A 20,125-nucleotide genomic window follows, 5' to 3' on the forward strand; every position below is an offset into this window, starting at 1 on the left:
CATGCAAAACTTGCACTTTTTCATCTCTCTCTTTCACCCCGCCACCAAAAATTTAAAATAAAAAAAAAAATAAAATAAAAAATCGTCCGCCAGCGAGAGCCCTCCACCAGCCAATCAAAAGCACCTGGCCACCCTGCAGCCCTCAGGAACCTGCACAGTCATACAGAGGAGAGACGCGGTTAAATGGGGGAAACGCAACGGAGACACACAAAAACATCATCATCATCATCATCAGTTATAATAAGGAAGAGTTTGCAGGGATGGGCAACTGACCTTGATTTTATTGGAAAATATCAACGCTAATGTACATTCTATTTACATTTTTTTCAAAATACAGGCTGTAAATGGGACGAGAAATGTAGAATAACTTAAAAATGTATGTAAAAATAATAATAATAATTTATTCCCAATTGCACTATTTGAGGCTGAGTTTTGCAACGCTTGCAAAATCATTAATTAGCATATGGCGCCACCTGGCGGTTAGGAGGTGTCAACTCAACAAATTCAATCTCTATACGTCGCCGAGACGCCAACGAATGGAAAGAGTCAATAATCACGAGAAGGCATTCGCAACGTGTCAGGTTGACAGTGCCTCGAAAATCACTAAAAAAAAAAAAAAAGACTTTTTATAATGGGAGTCAACGAGCCCAATTTGGGCCGTTTTACCCGAAGCGTTTCACGGGTTTCTACCTGCCAGAAATGACCACTTGGTGCCATTTTGAACCTCGACGTGTTTTCGAAATCCTCCTGGAGTTGCAGATCCCGAGTGTTAAAATTTTCCGTGCTTTCTATTTGATTAAACACTTCAAAAACATCAAAAAAAAAAAAAAAAAAAAAAAAGCCCAACTTGGGCTGCATTATGGCCTACGGGTTAAGTTGTAATATCACCATTCGCCACTAGAGGGCAGACATGGCTTAATTGCACTTACATTGAGTATATATATATATTAGATTTTATTCATACATTGAGAAATGTATTCTGAAAAATGAATTATATTAACTAAGATCACATATTTTGGACATGCATTCTGTCCATCAATTTTTTTTTTTTTTTTTTTTTTTTTTTTAAATAGATGTGTTTAGGAAATGTGTGGTCCTATGTGGCATTGATGACTCATTGTGCCCCCCCTCGGCATTTACGTTGCCCATCCCTGTCCTCTTATTAATCATCGTGTACATTTCACATTATGGAATGTGACAATTTAGTCACCCAGACATTCGATTCTTTTCTAGCAAGTCGCCGAATCAATTTTTGTACTACAACGCAGCCCAAAAAAAAAAAAATGAGGCAGTTGCGTTTGTATGCACTCTCGACATATTTTAGAGCATCTTTTGTCATTTTCAGTGGAACAGGAAAATAAACAAATAGGCGAAAGGTCAGAGAGGACAGAACGCGGCGGGCATGACAAATGTGTCGTTTGTGATCAAAAGTTTTTTTTTTTTTTGGAAACATAGAATATCATACAAATATAAAAACGTACCAATTACACATCTGAGCTACGCCAGTAACAAATTAAGACATTCTCGTGACTGCAATTAAAATCGGCTGTGGTGGACAGACAAAAAAATAAAAAAAATAAAAAAAATTGTGAATTCAAGAGCATAAAATCACGCCGTTTTTTTTTTTTTTTCCAATACCCATTTAGAAAATGTCAACAAAATGAAACAAAATAGATGAATTTCTAATATATTACACTCAACATCTTGAACACTTTGATCGATAAGAAGTGATATACAGTTTCTCACGTTCATATACTGTAGAAATATCTTTAAAAAAACAACAACACAAAAATCACGTCTCTGGCACTCACCAGTGCAGCATCAGCTTACAAGAGTTGGAGATGATGAGCCAGCACAGTTAGTGGAAGTGACGGAAAGCGAAATCGAGCAACACGTGACAAAATCCAGACGCGTTCTGCATTTTGTTCTCTTGAACGCGAGCGAGCGTAGCGAGAAAGGGGATGAAAAAACAAAACAAACAAACAAAAACAAAAAAAGGGACAGACGACAAAATGGAGACTTTCAGATATAGGTGACGGCACCTTTACAGTTCTTCTCCATGGTGATTTCGACGTAGGTGGTGGGCACGTAGCCCTCCTCGCCGCTCTGCTTGCGCGCTCTCGTCCAGCCGTCGCCTTTGTCCTCCTCGATGATGTACAAAACCTGACGGCGAAAAACAACAAAACAAAAACAAAAGCGGGATGCGATAATCAGGCAAACCGACGTCGTCACTTTCTCACATTGTTGCAGTATTTGACCGAATCGTTCTTTCGCATCCAGTGATCATTTCGGCGACGAAAAATTTGTCATAATTTCCATTATTTATCATGTACAATTAATACCTTTTAAAAAGTCATTTTTCCACTTGCTGTCGACCGATGATGACATCACCTGTGCTGAGGAAGTAGGTAACGACCAATCATGGCTCACCTGTTTTCTGGGTTTGGTCAGTCAACTGAGCCATGATTGGTCTTTTTTTTTTTTTTTTTCAAATTTGAAATTATGCAAGTAATTAACTGATTAGAAAAAGAGGAGGATGAGTGTGTGCAGTGGATAAAAAAAATTTGAAGACGTCCTCATAACATTAAATTAACACATAAGTGCTCTTTAAATTTGGCGGGCAAAAAACATTGATAAAAAAAACAAAAAAAAAGCCTTTTTAATTTAGCGATTAATCGCGATTAATCAAAATTCTAAGATGTGATTAATCTGATTTAAAAAAATGAATCGTTTGACAGCTCTAATTAAAACTAAAACAATAACTAAAACTTTCATTAATTTTAGTCAAAAGACTATAACTAAAACTAAATTAAGATTTTTAACGACTGATGTGGAATTTCCGTGTGTCGTACAATATTCTGTAATCGTTGCTGTACAGTACACTGTAAACAAAGCACACAAAATTGGACACACCCCCACAGTCTAATTAGAGCCAATAGGAGTGCTGTATGAAAAGTAATTGTCGTCATCACTGTCAGAAAGATATGTATTTAAAAAAAATGTAATACTGTAAATACAATAAATACATATTTAAAAAAGAAAAAAAAAGACAAAAACATAAAACATAACATAACAAAAATAAATAATTAAAATTAAATGAATTAAAAAAATAAATAAATAAATAAAAATAAAACTTTTTAATAGATGTATCCAAGGCAAATTAAAATAAATAAATAAATGCATGCATCAAGAAATGTGCTGCCACATCCTGGACCGAGCGCCAGCCAATCGTACGGCACAAATAGACAAACAACCGTTCACGTTCACACGTCAAGACAATTTACAGTCTTCATTCAACCGAACGTTGTTTTCAATCATTCAATAAGTTGAACTTCCCCAGTAACAAGCGGTGTCTCCCCAACGATGCTCAAGCTAACCATGAATTAAAATGGGAGGAAATGAAAAATAATCACCTCGTCTTCTGCCATGACCAGGGTTCCCTCATTCTGACCTAAAAGTGAGGAAAAAAATAAACAGACATATTTAAAAAATGTAAAAAGTAAAATGTATTTAAAAAAATAGTAAAAAAAAACAAAACATTTTAATAGATTTATCCAAGGTGAATTAAAAATAAATAAATGAATACAAATATTTTTAAAACTACAATTCCATGACGAGTTAAACGCGCGTGTCAAACTTGTGGTTTATCTTGCCGCACTGCCCGACGTGTCGCGAGCTCACCGTCGAACGAGTACAACGCTTTGCAGTGTCCGATGACCGGCAGCGGGTCGTCGTCGTCAAACTCGTCGTCAAAGTCGTGCGGGTCGGCGCTGGGGTGTCCGGGCTGCGGGGGGCCCGAGTGGTGATGGGGCGTGCGCTGCTCCTGACCCGTGTCTTCCGTGTAACTGCCTTCAGGACTGCAGGGCCAAAACCAGACAAACATTTTCCCCACACTGACACAATGTGATTATTTCAACATCGTACATTTCCATGAGGGATTTTTACTTGTCGTAAAGACATTTCGAATATATTCAGACATTTTTTTTTCCACTGTTGAAATTTTCGAAAACTTTATTTACAGTAGAACATTTTAGGGAACTATTTACTTTAGTATTTAACTCATTCACTCGCCGCCATTTTTACAGAAGCAATCCCGGCTGTTTTACTGAATTTTGACTGATTTTGTAAGGCCCACAGAATATTGCTATAAAAACATGGAACCTATCAAAAGAAAGATTAAAGTCTCTTCTTTCATTAGGAAAAAAAAAAGTATGTTTCCATCTGTTTCCGTTTTGCAGAAATTAGCATTAGAAGAGAGCTAAGTTTCATCAGTTTTCACAAATCTATTTGTAAGTAATTGAGCTTTTTTTTGCAACATGGCCCTGGTTGAGCTCCTTTGCTCTGCTGCCACCTGCTGGCCGTTTGTGTAATAACTACCATTTCTGCAACTGTTCTTTGCAGTTGAGAGGCTGCATCAAAGCCTTTTGTATGCCCTAGCATCAAAACAAAAAACGTATAAATACGTCTTTGGGACACTTAAAACATTAAAAAACAAAAACAACATATTTACACGTTATTGGGAGCAAATGAGTTAATTTAGCTTCACACATTCTGATGACCTTGGAAGGTCCCTGCAATTTTTAGCATTTCATTTCTAAACAAAGTTGTCAATATAGTTTAAAATACAATTTTAAAAAACTTTTTTTTTTTTTTACTTTAATACGGAAGCGTATTGCATTCACTTGGGAAAAAAAAAAAAACTTTCTGACAAAACCTTTTTGTCTTAAAAAAGAAAAATCAAAATATAATAATAATAATAAGAAGAAGAAGAAGAAGAAGAAGAAGAAGAAGAAGAAGAAGAAGAAGAAGAAGAAGAAGAAGAAGAAGAAGAAGAAGAAGAAGATTTTATGAAAAGCTTTTAGTGGATTAAAATACATCCATCCATTTTCTGAACCGCTTTTACCTGACAAGGGTTGCTTTTAATAATAAATATACATGATTTTTTTTGTTTTTTTTCCCCCCCACAGATGAATTGACAGAAAGTGCCACTAAAGTTTATGGGAGGTTGTTACCTCTCTCTGCCTTGCGGAGTGGGATGGTGGTTGTCGGCACTGTGCCTCCGGTCTCTGGAGCTCTGCTTTCCTTCCACCTCCGACAACCAAGCCTGCCGTTTGGCAGAAGTCAGGCAAAATTCATCACATTCAACGTCGCTTCATTTCTGACCAGCAGATGGCGCCATCGTCACACGTATTCAACAGCACACACATTTAACCAGCTCACATTCAAGATGATCTTGGTCACCTGATACATTTTTTTTTTTTTTTTTTTTTTTTGTTCTTTTCTGACCTCATGTTTGTGGATTTCGGAGCGCAGCTTTTCCATGTTGCAAATGGTCTCGGATATTTTGGGCTGCAGGCTGTTGGGGTCACCCATATGCGGCGTTTTCTCGTACACGTCTTTCATTTTGTTCAGGGCATCCCTAGCACAGGTCCAAAATCACAGTGTTGATGTCACAGAATAATAATGGTCAACAAAATAACGCACGCACACACGCAAAAATTAGCACAGTTATATAACACATAACTTGAAGATATAAATGAGGTTATTATAGTTTAGAAAATTTTTATTTTAGTTTTGGATTTTTTTTTTTTAGCTGTTTTTTTTGTGGTTTTGTTAGTTTTTATTAGTTTTAGTTATTTAATAAATGCTTAGTTTTAGTTTAGTTTGATTTAGTTTCAGTATTAATTTTAGTTGTTTTTTGTTTTTTTAAATGTGTATTACTTGTCTGCAATATAAAAAAAAAAAAAACAGCATGGGAGGAGTCATCTGAAGGTGCTTTTCTATTGGCTGCTGCGAGATGACATCACTTCCGGCTGAAACATTTTCAATCGTCCTTTTTCCGGTTAATATCAAAATAAAATTGAAATGAATTACCAAAAATGAAAACAAAGGACATTTTTTGCTCGAATTATAGTTAGTTTTCATTAGTTTTGTAAACATAAAATTGAGTTTGTTAGTTTTCTTTAAAAAAAAAAAAAAAAAAAAAAAAAAGCATTTTTGTTTTTATTTTATTTTGTTAACGAATTTTTTTTACATTTTTTTTTTATTTTAGTTGTATTTTTTTCCATAGTTTTAGTTGACTAATATAACCTTGCTCTGAACATATATATCCGAGTTTTATGTAGCGGTAAATGGAAATGGAATTTTGGCAAAATATTTTTCGGCGTGACCGAAGAAGAACAAGTACCTCTGATCCATCTCGATTTGGAGCTTGTTGTTGAGTTCGTCGATTCTCTGCTGCAACCGCTTCCTCCGCTGCTCGGGCGGCAAGTGGCTGAAATCCTCCACCGACGGAGCCTGCGGGCAAATGAAAGAAAGCGCGGCGAAAAAGTAAGCGCCAGACTTCATCGGCGACGGGATCCGGCGTGGCCCTGGCAGGATTACGAAAGTACGCGAGCGAGCGCTAAACTATTTCTGTGGGTTCGAGCGGGCAGGAGGCAAACATTCTACGACAGGGTCATTTTGTGGGATCTACAACACGTGCATTCGAACTCACATGGCAAAATCTCGACTCTATTAAGCTTACTGTGTTCGTCCACTTACCATCTTGACAGACCACTGCGATGTAAAAACGTTTCCGATTCCAGAAACGCAAGCAGACAACACAGAATGCTGGTTAGTGGAATGAAGTTGACGAATGCTTGATGAGTCAAAAAAAAAACAACAACCTGAAAGCCAGTTGGATGATGACTAATACTTTATGATCCACGAATCACTTTTGGATAGGGCTGCACCGATCACAATTTTCCGGCCGATCGCCGATCTTTTAACAAGTCTGATCTGCCGATCCCGATTTTTTTTTTTTCACCATCACATGCAGCATATACCTTCAGTGTTCTAATCTTTTTTTTTTTTATTGGAAAACATTGAACAATATCGGCGAAATAATACAAATTGGTTGTTTTAACTGCACGTGAAGTTGTTCTTTCAAATAAAAACGAAAATCCAATAAGTCATCTCAGCAGAAGAGGACAGTGGCTGACTTTTTCAGACCTCTGAGGAGGGAGATGAGGGCGGTGGAAAAGATCGGTGCATTTTCAAGGAATCGGCCGATCACCGATCTTCCAAAATTAAGGAAATCGGGGGCCGATAAATCGGCCGGCCGATCCATCAATCGATCGGTGCACCCCTACTTTTGGATGCACGTTTGTGGTTCATAACATGAATTTACGTTTTGTTGTGGCTCTGCATAATATTCTAAAAAAAAAAAAAAAAAGTGCAATTGTAGTAGAAAGCCAAATTCACTGCAAAAATGTTCTGACATTGCGCTGAAAAATTCTACACGAGATATGAGTCATTCATGTGTGAAGTATTTTCAACGGAGAGCCACTTGACACAAATGACAGGAGAAAGAAAAAAAAAAAAGAAGCCAAACAACTTTTTTTTCTTTCAGTACATTTGCGAGGGGACTCTCGCTTGAAGTAAGTTAGTCAAGCACCCAAAACTTTGCGAGACCAAACAAACAGCACAGCAGCACATCAGCACGGCAACCCAAAAATGACCAAAACCCCTACAAATCATCAGACCTTCCTCTCCCCGTTGTGATTGTGGCGGAAATCTTCTCATTCGTAATTGTTGGAGGAGAAAAACACACAAGACGTGGCAGGAACGAGAAACCAAAAAAAGAAAAGAAAAAAAAAGAAAAGATAAGGGAAGAAGACAATAGAGCAAGGTGTTTGCAAGTGTCCATCAAATAATGCAATTTTGAAAAAAAAGTTGATAGCTGCAATGGATAGGGGTGTCAGGCGATACATTTTTTTTTTTTAGCATAATTAATTACATAACTTCAATAGTACAATATTTTTTCCTACATACTCATACTCAACAAAAAAGATGACAAAAAAAATCCTAAACTAATAGAAATATGGCTGCATCATTTAGTCATTGATACAGTAATTTCATAATTCATAACATTTAGTTAAAAAAAAATGAGTGATAGATTTTTGTTGGTCGTTTTTTTTGCCACTAGATGGCATAATTACATTTATAAAACTTTGGTGCAGCTCAGTGCATTTTTTTTTCCTTTTCATATTAACTCATTTGCTCCCAATAACGTGTAAATACGTTTTTTTTAACGTTTTAATGGTCCCAAAGACGTATTTATACGTTTTTATTTTTATATTTTAGCGCATACAGAAGGTTTTGATGCAGCCTCTCAACTGCAAAGAACAGTTGCAGAAATGGTAGTTATTACACAAACGGCCAGCAGGTGGCAGCAGAGCAAAGGAGATCAACCAGGGCCATGTAGAAAAAAAGCTCAATTACTTACAATTTTAAATAGATTTGTGAAAACTGATGAAACTTAGCTCTCTTTTAATGCTAATTGCCGCAAAACGATAGAAACATACTTTTTTTTTTCCTGATGAAAGAAGAGACTTTAATCTTTCTTTTGATAGGTTCCATGCTTTTATAGCAATTGAACACAATATTCTGCTGCATTGAATTAATAAATGAACTCATTTTGACACCCCTAATTATGAAGTATCACTTTATAATTGATAGAATTTTTTTTTTTTTTCCATGACCTGCAGACATCCTGTGGAGAATCACACTCAATCATCCAGGCAACATGATCTGCCTCAATGAGGACAACAACGGCTCGGTACTTCCTGGGCTCACCCCTCGTCTCAGACCCTTCAAGTTCTGGGGGATTCTGGGCACTGTGCTCTTTATCTCAGACAGATACTGGCTCACTCGGTCAGAGCTGAACCGATTGGGAGGGAAAAATTGCGAGGCGGGCCGCGGGCGGGAGGAGGATGGAGGAGGTGGAGGAGGAGGAGAGGAGGAAGGGGACTGACAAGGAGCAGGGAGAAGATAAAACCACAAGTCAGGATGGCACATTCTTTTCTCTGCTGTAGTAAGTAAGGTCTTGATTATATATTTTTTTTTTCCTTTTTGTAACTTGATCATGACCTGTGGCTGAGTGCAAAACAAAAGACCGATTATCGGCCGGGCAAAACGCCAAATATCGGCACTGGGCTTTTTACGAATCCAGATAAAGCTGGCGAATTTGGGTTTTCATCAGGATTTGCAAGGCGTTCACAGACCGTTTTGACTTGCTGCGAAGACATTTTGAACATGTTCTGTGAAGATCTTTTGAACTATTTGACAAACCCTGACGAAAACCCCCAAAATTAACTCCATTCGATTGCATTTGTCTCTCAGTGAGATACTCATTCATTCATTCATATACTCAATTCATTTTCATAAAAGATCAATACACATTTTATTTAAAAAAAATTTAAATCCTTGTTCAAAATCAAGAAATGATGTTGGGAAACATTATCCACAGTCGAAAACTTTAGGTAGCCGTTTATTTGCTTGGTTTTGAATGTAGTTTAACACATGATGAGGACCCGGGAAGCTCCCTGCATTTTTTTTTTCTTTTTTAAATCATTTCTAAACAAAGCAAGTTGTTTTAACGAGCATGCTAAATGGCATTTAAAAAAAAAAAGTTAATTTAAAAAATTTTGATGCTAATATTTGCCCTTTTACGGCAAATGAATATCGGCTTGAAATATCAGTTATCGGCCTCATTAACTACTAATAATTGGTATCGGACAAAAAAAAAACAAAAAAAACAAGACCTCGCTTCCCGCGACGCGGCTGATGTCTCAAACATAAACCAGCAACAAAGATAATAATTAACCAACATTGTCCTTATGAAGGAGAAGGGCAAAGTCCATGAGCAAAGATTTGACACAAACACACTGAGCGAGCGACAAAAAAAAAAAAAAAAACTGTCAAGCTGTGAAATATGTTTTACACAAATACCACACGATATCCACCACCTTGTACACGAGTTAAAGCTGAGAAATTGGAACGGGAATTTTGAAATGAGCTTGCAGATTATCAGCCTCGTGTTTATGCAGGACCAAAACTGCCAAAATTCAAAATAAATAAATAAAAATGAATAAAAAAAAATAGAATTCGAAAATTCTATCTGAAAAATAAAAATAAATGGAAATAAATCCGTTTTTATTTTCACTTTTAGTCATTCATTTATTTATTTATTTATTTAGTTATTTAGACTATTTATTTGGTCATTTATTTATCTATTTTTTTAGTCATTTATTTAGATATTTATTTAGTCATTTATTCATTTATTTCGTCATTTATTTACTTAGTCATTTATTTAGTCATTTATTTATTATGGATTTTGGCAGTTTTGGGCCGTACAGCCAAGTCGAAATGTTAGACGTGGACACCAAAAACTGCCAAAAATAAAATAAAAAATATAATAATAAAAACGAATGAAAATAAAAACGGATTTATTTCCATCCATCCATGCATTTTCTTGACCGCTTATTCCTCACAAGGGTCGCGGGGGTGCTGGCGCCTATCTCAGCTGGCTCTGGGCAGTAGGCGGGGGACACCCTGGAACTGGTTGCCAGCCAATCCCAGAGGATTTATTTCCATTTATATTTATTTTTTTAGATATAATTTTCAAATAATATTTTTTTTTTATATTAATTTAAATTTTCACTTTTAGACATTTATTTAGTCATTTATTTATTTCGAATGTTGGCAGTTTTGCTCCTCCATAAGTGTTAACTCGTGTTCTTAATGTTTTTGCGCGCGCGTTGCTGCTTTTACGACGCGAAAACGAGAAGCGAAGCCGGCGGCAATTTCCGCGTACCTTCGGTTTCTTCCCGAAGAGCCAGAGCTTGTTCTTGCTTTTGCTGATGGAGTGTTTGGGGTCGGGTCGCGGCGGTCCCGGCGCTCCGTCTCGCTCTCCTTTGGGCGTGTTGCTGATGGCCCCGTCCGACCCGGTTCTGCTTAGATTCTGACTGAAGTCTTCGAAGGGGAAGTCGCCCGGAGGGTCAAAGCCGGACTTAAAAGACTCCACCACGATTCCAGAATCCTGGAGGAAGGACAAAAATTTATATATATATTTTTTTTCTTTCAATGAAAAATGTGAATTATTCCCGTCATCGTTCCCGTCATGCACACACACCCTTCGCTCATCAACAGCTTTGGCCGCTGACACCATTCCTTCTAAACACTTGGAGATAATGGGAATGACTCTTCGTTCTGCCTCTGCAAAGCTTCGGTACGTCTCCCCAAGCTTCACCGTTCGGCGCTGATCCATGTCTTGCAGATTCTGTCAGCAAAAATACAGACGAGTGTAAAAGTGCCCGCTACCTCACTTTTGCAGTGAGGAGGTCAAGCGCAAACTCCGTTGCACCCCCCCACCCCGGTAATGCACACTACTGCCACCTACTGTTCAAATTTTTTCAACTAACTATATATATAACAATAAATAAATGTCATCCAAATTGAAGAGATATATGAAATTTGGACTCTAGTTGTTTTGCCAGCCAAATGGAAGGAATCCTTAAAAATCCGCTTCCCCAAATACGATACACTAACTCATTTGCTCCCAAAGACGTATAAATACGTTCTATTTTAAATGTATTAAGTGTCCCATAGATATACGTTTCTTATGTTTTTGCAGCCTCTCAACTGCAGAGAACAGGTGACAAAAATGGTAGTAATTACAACAACGGCCAGCAGGTGGCAGCAGAGTATAAGAGATCAACCAGGGCCATGTTGAAAACAAGCTGTTTCCCCACAATTCTAAGCAGATTTGTGAAGAATGACGAAACTTAGCTGTATTCTAATGCTAATTGCTGCAAAACGAAATCAGATAGAAATATACCTTTTTTTCTGATGAAAGAAGAGATTCTAATCTTTCTTTTGGTAAGTTCCACATTTTTATAGCAATAGAACACAATATTCTGTGAGTCTTGCAAAATCAGTCAAAATACAGTAAAATTGCTTCACTGAAAAGGGCTGCGAGTGAATGAGTTAAATACTTCAGATGTGTGTTGCAAATGCATTTCGAGTGTGTGACTTAATATGGTTTTTTTATTTTTTTATTTTTTTTAATATTCAGACGGCATGGATGGCCCCGGTAGCAAGCAGACGTGCAAAATATGGACGCTTTCACCCATTACCCATTTGGCAACTTTCAGTGCGAAATGACTTGAACGCAATATTTGACAGACAAAACGAAATGCGCTATGCGAGCAACAAGATTGTTCAATCTTTGTCTATGGAGGGAGAACCGGTTGAACCGGTGGAGTGTTTTAAATACCTGTTGGAGGGACACAAGTGGACAGTCTTTCTTAAAAAAAAAAAAAAAAAAAAAATCCATCTTCTCAAAAATATGAGGATTTTTTTTTTTTTTTATGCCAATACAAATATTTAAATGAAGATTTAGCAAAAGTATAAGTCATTCTTATATTCAATATCACACACGGTACGAATACAATTAGCAAACTCTATTACCCCGTCTGTATGTATCAATGTTTGTGGTTGATTTTTCTTGTGTACCTTTGTTTAGATCCTCGGAAATGTATCCTGTCAAAAATATATATTTTTTTTTTTCTGGTATCAGACAAATAAAAGTTGTATTACCTTAAAGATGTGCGGTATGGAGTTGTTGAAATGTTTCCACTGCTCGGCATTGAAGTTTTGCAGCTGGGCAGCGTACTCGTTTTTACTCTCGTCGGCCGTGTGAGTCCGCAGGTAATACTGGGCTTTGGCCTGAACGGTCACAGTCAAGCACAGCAAATAAATGACCACTTGAAGCGCACATGGCCGAATTGTGAGCATTTTCAGCCTATTGTTGCATAAGTCAGCTGCGACGTTGCATCATGGGATGTGTCGTCTGTGAGTCACATGCTTCACATTGCACCAAGTTACAAGTAAATTGGACTATAAAATACTACAAATCGGTCGGCTGTGTACCGTATGAGTCAGTCAATAGGAAAAGTTGTGTCTTGAACTGAAATAAAATTACGATTATGTGACTGAAGGTCAAAACAAAACCACTAATGCCAGTAAACGCTTTCATTGGCCAGTATGATTATAATCATTAATAGTACAGAATCAGAACACAAAAGACGATCACGGTGACGGTTTGATGAGTGCACAAATAGTTTGGACATTCTGCCTCGTTTACCTTCTCGACTTCCGATTTTGTGGCATTGATGTCATTGTCTAACCTCTCGTAGTTCGTTTGGGATTTCTCTGCCTCTTTACATTCTCTCTCAAACTTCTTTTTACTCTGTTGATCAAGAAGAAATAAAAAAAAAAAAACATGTCAAGACGATATACAAGCATGTATGATTGTAAAATTTATTCACTTCCTACCATAAAACAACAAAAACAAACACTTGTGACTCAAGATGAAAAGAGCCACAGAAAAAGAAAGTGAGTTGAATCAGTCGGCGATGGTTTCCTTCCTGACAGGCCATCTGGGTCACATTAGTTGTGAAGGAAACATATTGAATAGCTGAGACGTTACTATCAGGTCACTTGGTGGTCACTATTAAAAGCTTTCCAGCCCACACACGTACACAAAAAAAAACAAAACAAAAAAACACTTTTATTGGCGTCAGGGCCAACTAACGGAACTAATAATTTACAATTAGCATTTGAAGTCCTGAGTTTCGCCACATTGTGGAATGATTTTGCAAATTGCTTTATGTTGTTACTAACTGGGTAAATCCAAGGAAATGACCTCACAAATAACATGAGCAAATGGAATCTCTCCGGGGGGGGATTTTGAAAGCCAAAAGGAAGGTTGACAAGGGCCAAATGTGGCACATGCGACTTGCAAAGGGAGGAGCTGGTGTACATTTGAGCCCGTTTGTCACTGACTTTAGTCACCGATGATGAGCGTGCCAAAGTTGGGTTTTCATCCCTCTTAACTCATTTCCTCCCAAAGACGTATAAATACGTTTTATTTGAAATGTATTTAGTGCCCCAAAGACGTATTTAGTACAGAAGGCTTTGATGCAGCCTCAACTGTAGAGAATGGCTGAAAAAATGTAGTAATTAAATCCGGCTACCAGGTGGCAGCAGAGTATAAGAGATCAACCAGGGCCATGTTGAAATTATTATTTTTTAAATGTTTTTTTTTGTTTTTTTAAATGCTAGAGCATACAGACGGCTTTGATGCAGCCTCAACTGTAGAGAATGGGTAAAAAAATGTAGTAATTAAATCCAGCTACCAGGTGGCAGTAGAGTATAAGAGATCAACCAGGGCCATGTAGGAAAAAAAAAAAAAAAAAAAAAAAAGCTCAATTACTCAGAATTCTAATATACAAAATTGGGGGTGGCTTTTGGTACAACCACAGAGAAAAAAATATAGATTTCATAAATAAATCAATATTGGGGGAAAAACAAATCTGTGAAAAGGTAAATCCGTTGCCAAACATTGAGCATGTGTATTAAATCTATGCTGTATTGTAATTGCATTAAATGATCAAATAACGATTGAAAAAAAAAAAGTGGGAATTGATAACCATATGACCTAGAGTAACCTTTTTATATATTTCTCATGCAAAAAAAATAAAAAAAATAAATAAAGATATCCCCCATCCCCCTTCTTCTTCTCTCCTTACTCACGTTGTCCATCTGTTTCCAGCAGTGATCCAAATACTGCTGGGCCTTCCTGCCCTCCTGCAGATGCTGCGCTCTCAAACACAGACACGCACACACGCAACATGCACAAACATTTAGACAGAAAAAAGAAACACAAAACATATATAAGAAAACATGGATAACCACAAACACAGGAAGGAGAAAAGTGTTCCATCCGCGATTGAACGCGATAAAATGACAGAACTGCATGACAGAAAATTCAAGTAACCTTTCATTGTTTGGTTATATTGCCATAAAGTGTGACGGATTACGCACAGCAAAGATTCACAATACAGGAATTAATCACAAGCGACTGCGTAGTGTACTTTTCCAGGAATAGTTATGCATATTCCTCCTCCAGCTGACAACTGTATTTAAAAAAAAATTAAATAAATAACGTCTGCGTCTTGTTTTGGGTCCCACCATCATCCCGACGTTTGGAAAGTGGCTTAAGTATTCCACTGAGAGCAGTTGAATGTTCTTCCAAAGAATGTGAAGCGTTTATATAGCAGCAGCAGCAGCAGCAGCAGCAGATCATGAGAGGAGAGAACGGCAGATGTTTAACATCCTGCTCAACATATGTATCCTCTTGTGCCGTTAAGTCCAAACATCAAACTAATGCCAGGCGAGACAGAGAGCACATGAAAACTTGAAAAGCAACAACATGGCAACAATCGAGCAAGTTTCATTACTTTAGCTTAAGCATGTTTGCATACTATGGAGGACCAAAACTGTCAAAAATCAAAATAAATAAATGACTAAATAAAAATAAAAATGGATGTAAAAAAATATAATTAAAAAATGATATGTAATATATAATTTATATATATATATATATTTTTTTTTGCTCTTTTTTTATTTCCATTTATATTTATTTTTCGGATATCATTTTCGAATTATATTTTGTATATGCATTTTTATTTTCACTTTTAGTTATTTATTTATGTATTTAGTCATTTATTTATTGTGAATTTTGGCAGTTTTGGTCCTCCATGGCATACGGTAGACGCGCAACGACCGACTCACGTGTTTCCTCTCTGCTTTGAGGTCCTGGCTGTACTTCATCAGGGTTCCGTAAACCTTGTGGCCCATCTCCTCGGCCACCACCTCCCGCTGGCCGGCGTAGTCGTTCAGCTCGTTCAGAATGCCGAAGAAGGACAGGCAGGACGTGAACCTGCAAAAACGTTTGCGGGCGAGGGATCAACAACGCGGACGTGATCGTTTGCGCGGGAACGGGATTCGAAACGTTCAAAAATCATTTTGACATTATACACAATTTTTCAATGTTGAATGCCACATTTTAATGTTAAAATGATTTTTGCAGTAGTAATCCTACGTAAATTTCTTGCACTGATTGTGACCACACAGTTTTACATATTAAAACAGTCAAAATAGCAAAGAATTCAAAATCCAATCCATTCTTACCACTACATTCATGCATGTTCATTGCAATGGAGCATATTTTTGCATATTCACATATTTTAGCACGCTCACCTCGGTTCCTCATCTTTGGAGCGTTTTGGACAGTATTTCTTTACCAAGTTCCTAATGCACAAGAGAGACAAGTAATGAGCTTGCTGGTTATTTTTGGAAACAGTAGTAGTAGTAGTGGAAGTAGTGGAAGTAATGGAAGTCGTAGAAGTAGTAGTAGTAGTGGAAATAGTAATGGAACTAGTAGCTGTAGTGGAAGTAGTGACAGTTGTGGAAGTAGTAGTAGTAGTAGTAGAAGTAGAGGAAGTAGTAGTAGCAGTAGTAGTGGAAGTAGTGGAAGTCGTAGTAGTGGAAGTCGTAGTAGTTGTGGAAGTCGTGGAAGTCGTAGTAGTAGCAGTGGAAATAGTGGTAGTAGTGGTAGTAGTGGAAGTAGTAGTAGAAGTAGTAGTGCCTTTAAAAGTTTGGAATGGCCCATGAATGATTGGTTGCTAACTTGGTTGCAAATTCAAAAAATCTCTGTTTTAGGATTAACATTTTACCTTAAAATAATAAATAAATAAATAAATAAAAATCAGCAAAATGTACAGTAAATTGCTTGGATTATCACAGTATAGCTAAATGAGACTATTTTATTTTAATCCTCTTAATTCTAATCTCCCATCATCCCCGGCGAAATGTCTTTGGGACATGTACAGTAGATGTCCTGATATGCACTCTAGCGTGATTCAAAGACATATTGTGTGTAACCTGTGGCATTGTTTGCGTATTTTTTGTACCTTAGCTGCTTGGCGTAATTCTGCTCAATTTCCAACCTTTCCTTGACAAACTTTGCATAACGCTCCAGGAAGTCGATCCCCCACTGAGTGTGCTTGTCCAGATTATCGAACTGGTCCTGAGGGATGACACAGCAAAAATATAAAGAGGGACAAATATGAATACCAATATCATAGCGCTGAAATACATTTGTGATCATTTTACCAGATAATAAGATTCAATAATCACTTGTTGTCAAAAGAAGAAGCGCGACTTTGTCCTTTGCAGTGACCATCAATCGCACACGTTTTTGATTTCTGAATGCAGCAACTGAACAATTGAAAGGGTTGATAATTGTCACATCACAATTACGTTAAATAAATATCTTTTTTGTTAAAGACACTGTATTTTGTGCTGGTAAGTGCTTTGACTGACAGATGATTGAAGGCTCAAACTTTGCGATGATCTAATGGAGCTTTTTTTCCCCCTTTTCTTTTCAGAACAGCTATAAAACTGTTGGCAAAAAAAAAAAAAAGAGGAAATGATTAGAAAATGTCTCCTACTGTGTGTGAGCCAGTCTATATGTTGATGTGTCTTTAATAAGACTCAAACCGTCACCATGCCACAGCTCAACTGGAAAACGGAATTTGCAAGTACCTGAATATGAACGCAAACGCACAAACTAAAAATATCGAGTGTTGTCAGCGACCGCGAAGCTTCTTACTCAAGGCACGCTTCAAGTTTGTGCTTTAAAATGTAAGGCTTGTTAGGCAAAATTCTAAATAAATAAATAAATAAATAAATAAATAAGTGAAAATAAAAACGGATAAAAAATATAATTTTTAAAAAATTAAATACAAATGTATTTACGTATATTTTTGTTCCTTTTATTTCCATTTGTATTTTTTTGGATATAATTTGCGAATTATATATTTTTATATCTGTTTTTACTTTCACGTTTAGTCATTTATTTATTTAGTCATTTATTTATTTAGTCATAAATAAATGACTAAAAGTAAAAATGAAAACGGATATAAAAAATATAATTCAAAAATTACATGGAAATGTATTTATTTATTTTTAATTTTGGCAGTTTTGGTCCTCCATATTGTGTGTGCTATTTCAATTACTCAATTAAAACATCTTAAAAAGTTTTTTTTTTTTTGGTGGTCCTATCAAACTGTGACCCTGCTTATACATATTCAACTCTTATATTCATCTGAGTGTTGCCCATTTTTGGGTCAGCTACATATTTTCCAAAGTTGGAGATATGACAGTAATACAACGAGTCTCTTAATATAGTATGAACAAAAAAATAAATAAATAATGGTTACTTCCCTAGCTACCTCTTCACAGGCTCCGCCTCCAGTGTCAACACAACACAAATCAAGTCAATCAAGCGGAACAAACACGAGCCGCAAAGGGAATACAAGCGAGCTGATTTGTTAGTTTCCTTCGTCAGTATTTTCCCCAACACAGAACATTACATGGCAGTTCTGAACGATGCTTAAAAGCAGAACGGCTGCCGAGTTTACTTTGGTCGGGTTTTTGGATTCATTTCGCGCTAAAATGAAAACATCAAATGCATTTGGCAAGGAACATTAAGTTGATATCATTTATTTCTTTTCGGACATATCATTTCTTGTGACGTATAGAAGATATACGTTTACGCCAGAAAGTTGAATTCAATGACCAAATTTGGCAGGATCCGATTTCGATTGCAATTGGTTTTAATTCATGTGAAACTAAATAGTGGTGCCAAAAAATTCTCAATATCAGAAAATTAGTATTGAGCAAATTGTGCATTAGGTTTTCAAGATTCTCTCACATAACATCCAGTTTATTTGAAGAGGCTTAATTTCATTTTTTTTTTATTTTATTGTGATCATTCTTATTTGGCTACCATGTAACTGCAATGTATAATCCAAAACAACGAGAGAAATGATCACCGGTGACAAAAGGGAAAAGGCATCGTTACAAAACATACCGGTGTGGTTGGTTGGTAACTTTTTATCATCGGTTCTGGTTGGCTTCATGTTGTAGATATGTCGCATGTATGGACTGAATCAGCCTCTCTGACCGTATCAATAAGTCTTGAACAATGAGCTCATCCTGTAGTTTTGTGGCAAGCTCAGCTCTCGAGAGAAGTGACGACATGTTGGGCTATTTCCAGCTTCTTCCGTTTATATCTCTCGTTTTATTTGTCTTATTGCAGAAGTGACTTGGTATCCACAACTGTGATTGTCTACTAGGGGTGTGCTAAAAAAAAATCGATACGGCAATATACGGTTGCGGGCCTCATTACAATACACGTATCGATACGCAGGCGTCAGAATCGATATTGCTCGTTAACTTTAAATAGGCAGCTAACGTTTGCCTTTGCAGCTTTGCATTGCACCTAAAAAATAAAAACCAGCAGCGTCTTTGAAGTTAATTGCCTTCAATTAATGCAAAAATAGCTCACCAGTGATTGGACACAGTGTCTTGCTAAGAAAAATGAAAGCAGAGGAAGAATATCAACGTTTATTTACTTATAAACCTAACATGGCACGTACGTTTTTTAATGTACCAATTTTCCTATATTTTGTTTAAAAAAAAACGAAATAAAATGTGTTACATGAAAAAAAAAAAATGCTGTTTTTATTTCCCCAAATATTTCAAATAAGCACATTTTAGAGCTGTAATTTTAATACTTTGATATTTTTGCTCATATCGGCTCCTGCCTATTGATAAATTTTCCCGGTGTGTCTGTGAAAGCCGCCGCTCCCTGCTCGGCAGTGCGTACACATTTCGACCAGGCATGCCGCTTGGTGGTAAACCAGAAGAGCTACTAACAAAAACATTTTGGTCATCCAGCATAATAAACATTTCCTTTAGGTGTACATAATGACTGCTATGATAAAATGCAAGTAAATTAATGTAAACTATCGGGATACGTATCACCTTGGAGATGATGTATTGGGATACATATGTATCGCGATACGTATCGTGACCCCTGTATCGCGATACGTATCGTATCGTGAGGTTGGCGGCAATACCCAGCCCTGTCGTCTACGCACATCTACCTCGGCGTTCGCGTGAAGTTTGCCTCGCATTGGGTCAACTGAAGATACAGCATCCCGTGTGAATGTTCCATTTTCGAGCCATAGCCTACTTTATAACCAATCAAACGGCTTCCAGCGCAGCAGACATCCTGTGCGCATTCCGTGGGACGAGGCAACGTTTAATTGGCAGCGAATATGCTGTTGGGACAAAAGGACTAATTACCCGCCGTTGCATTCCAGGGCAGACGCACAAAAGCAGCTTGTCTTCCCCCCCTTGCGCCGCATTCTTGGGAAAAGCCCTTTTTTAAGGCTCGCTTCTGAGGACCGGCGATATTACGCCAGTGATTCCCAAAGTGTGGAATAAGTACCATTAGAGTTATGTGGGTTCAAGAATCATTCATCGTTCATTTAGATTGAACTTTTTAGTATCTGTGATTTTATATATCAGTGGTTCTGTCATA

At 37.1% G+C, this 20,125-nt stretch overlaps 1 protein-coding gene across 4 annotated transcripts in view; it reads right to left on the reverse strand.

Annotated features, from left to right (window-relative positions):
* fnbp1l (formin binding protein 1-like) overlaps nt 1–20,125 on the reverse strand; it is a 37,788-nt gene that overhangs the window by 3,038 nt on the left and 14,625 nt on the right. The window contains exons 2-18 of one of the 4 annotated variants that reach the window (XM_077533988.1): nt 16,644–16,759; nt 15,931–15,981; nt 15,463–15,610; nt 14,422–14,484; nt 12,971–13,075; nt 12,424–12,552; nt 10,958–11,104; nt 10,640–10,864; nt 8,620–8,793; nt 6,544–6,558; nt 6,188–6,297; nt 5,287–5,419; nt 5,013–5,104; nt 3,682–3,857; nt 3,414–3,451; nt 2,043–2,163; nt 125–150 (exon numbers count right to left, since the gene is read on the reverse strand). In XM_077533988.1, the coding sequence (XP_077390114.1) occupies nt 143–150; nt 2,043–2,163; nt 3,414–3,451; nt 3,682–3,857; nt 5,013–5,104; nt 5,287–5,419; nt 6,188–6,297; nt 6,544–6,558; nt 8,620–8,793; nt 10,640–10,864; nt 10,958–11,104; nt 12,424–12,552; nt 12,971–13,075; nt 14,422–14,484; nt 15,463–15,610; nt 15,931–15,981; nt 16,644–16,759 (1,851 nt within the window). In that variant the 3' untranslated portion in view covers nt 125–142. Of the gene's footprint in view, nt 1–124; nt 151–1,410; nt 2,164–3,413; nt 3,452–3,681; nt 3,858–5,012; nt 5,105–5,286; nt 5,420–6,187; nt 6,298–6,543; nt 6,559–8,619; nt 8,794–10,639; nt 10,865–10,957; nt 11,105–12,423; nt 12,553–12,970; nt 13,076–14,421; nt 14,485–15,462; nt 15,611–15,930; nt 15,982–16,643; nt 16,760–20,125 lie in introns of those variants that run through there. The other 3 variants (XM_077533987.1, XM_077533989.1, XM_077533990.1) reach the window with 3 other exon arrangements.

The sequence above is a fragment of the Festucalex cinctus genome, chromosome 10 (genome assembly GCF_051991245.1).
Source record: "Festucalex cinctus isolate MCC-2025b chromosome 10, RoL_Fcin_1.0, whole genome shotgun sequence".
Classification (NCBI taxonomy): domain Eukaryota; kingdom Metazoa; phylum Chordata; class Actinopteri; order Syngnathiformes; family Syngnathidae; genus Festucalex; species Festucalex cinctus.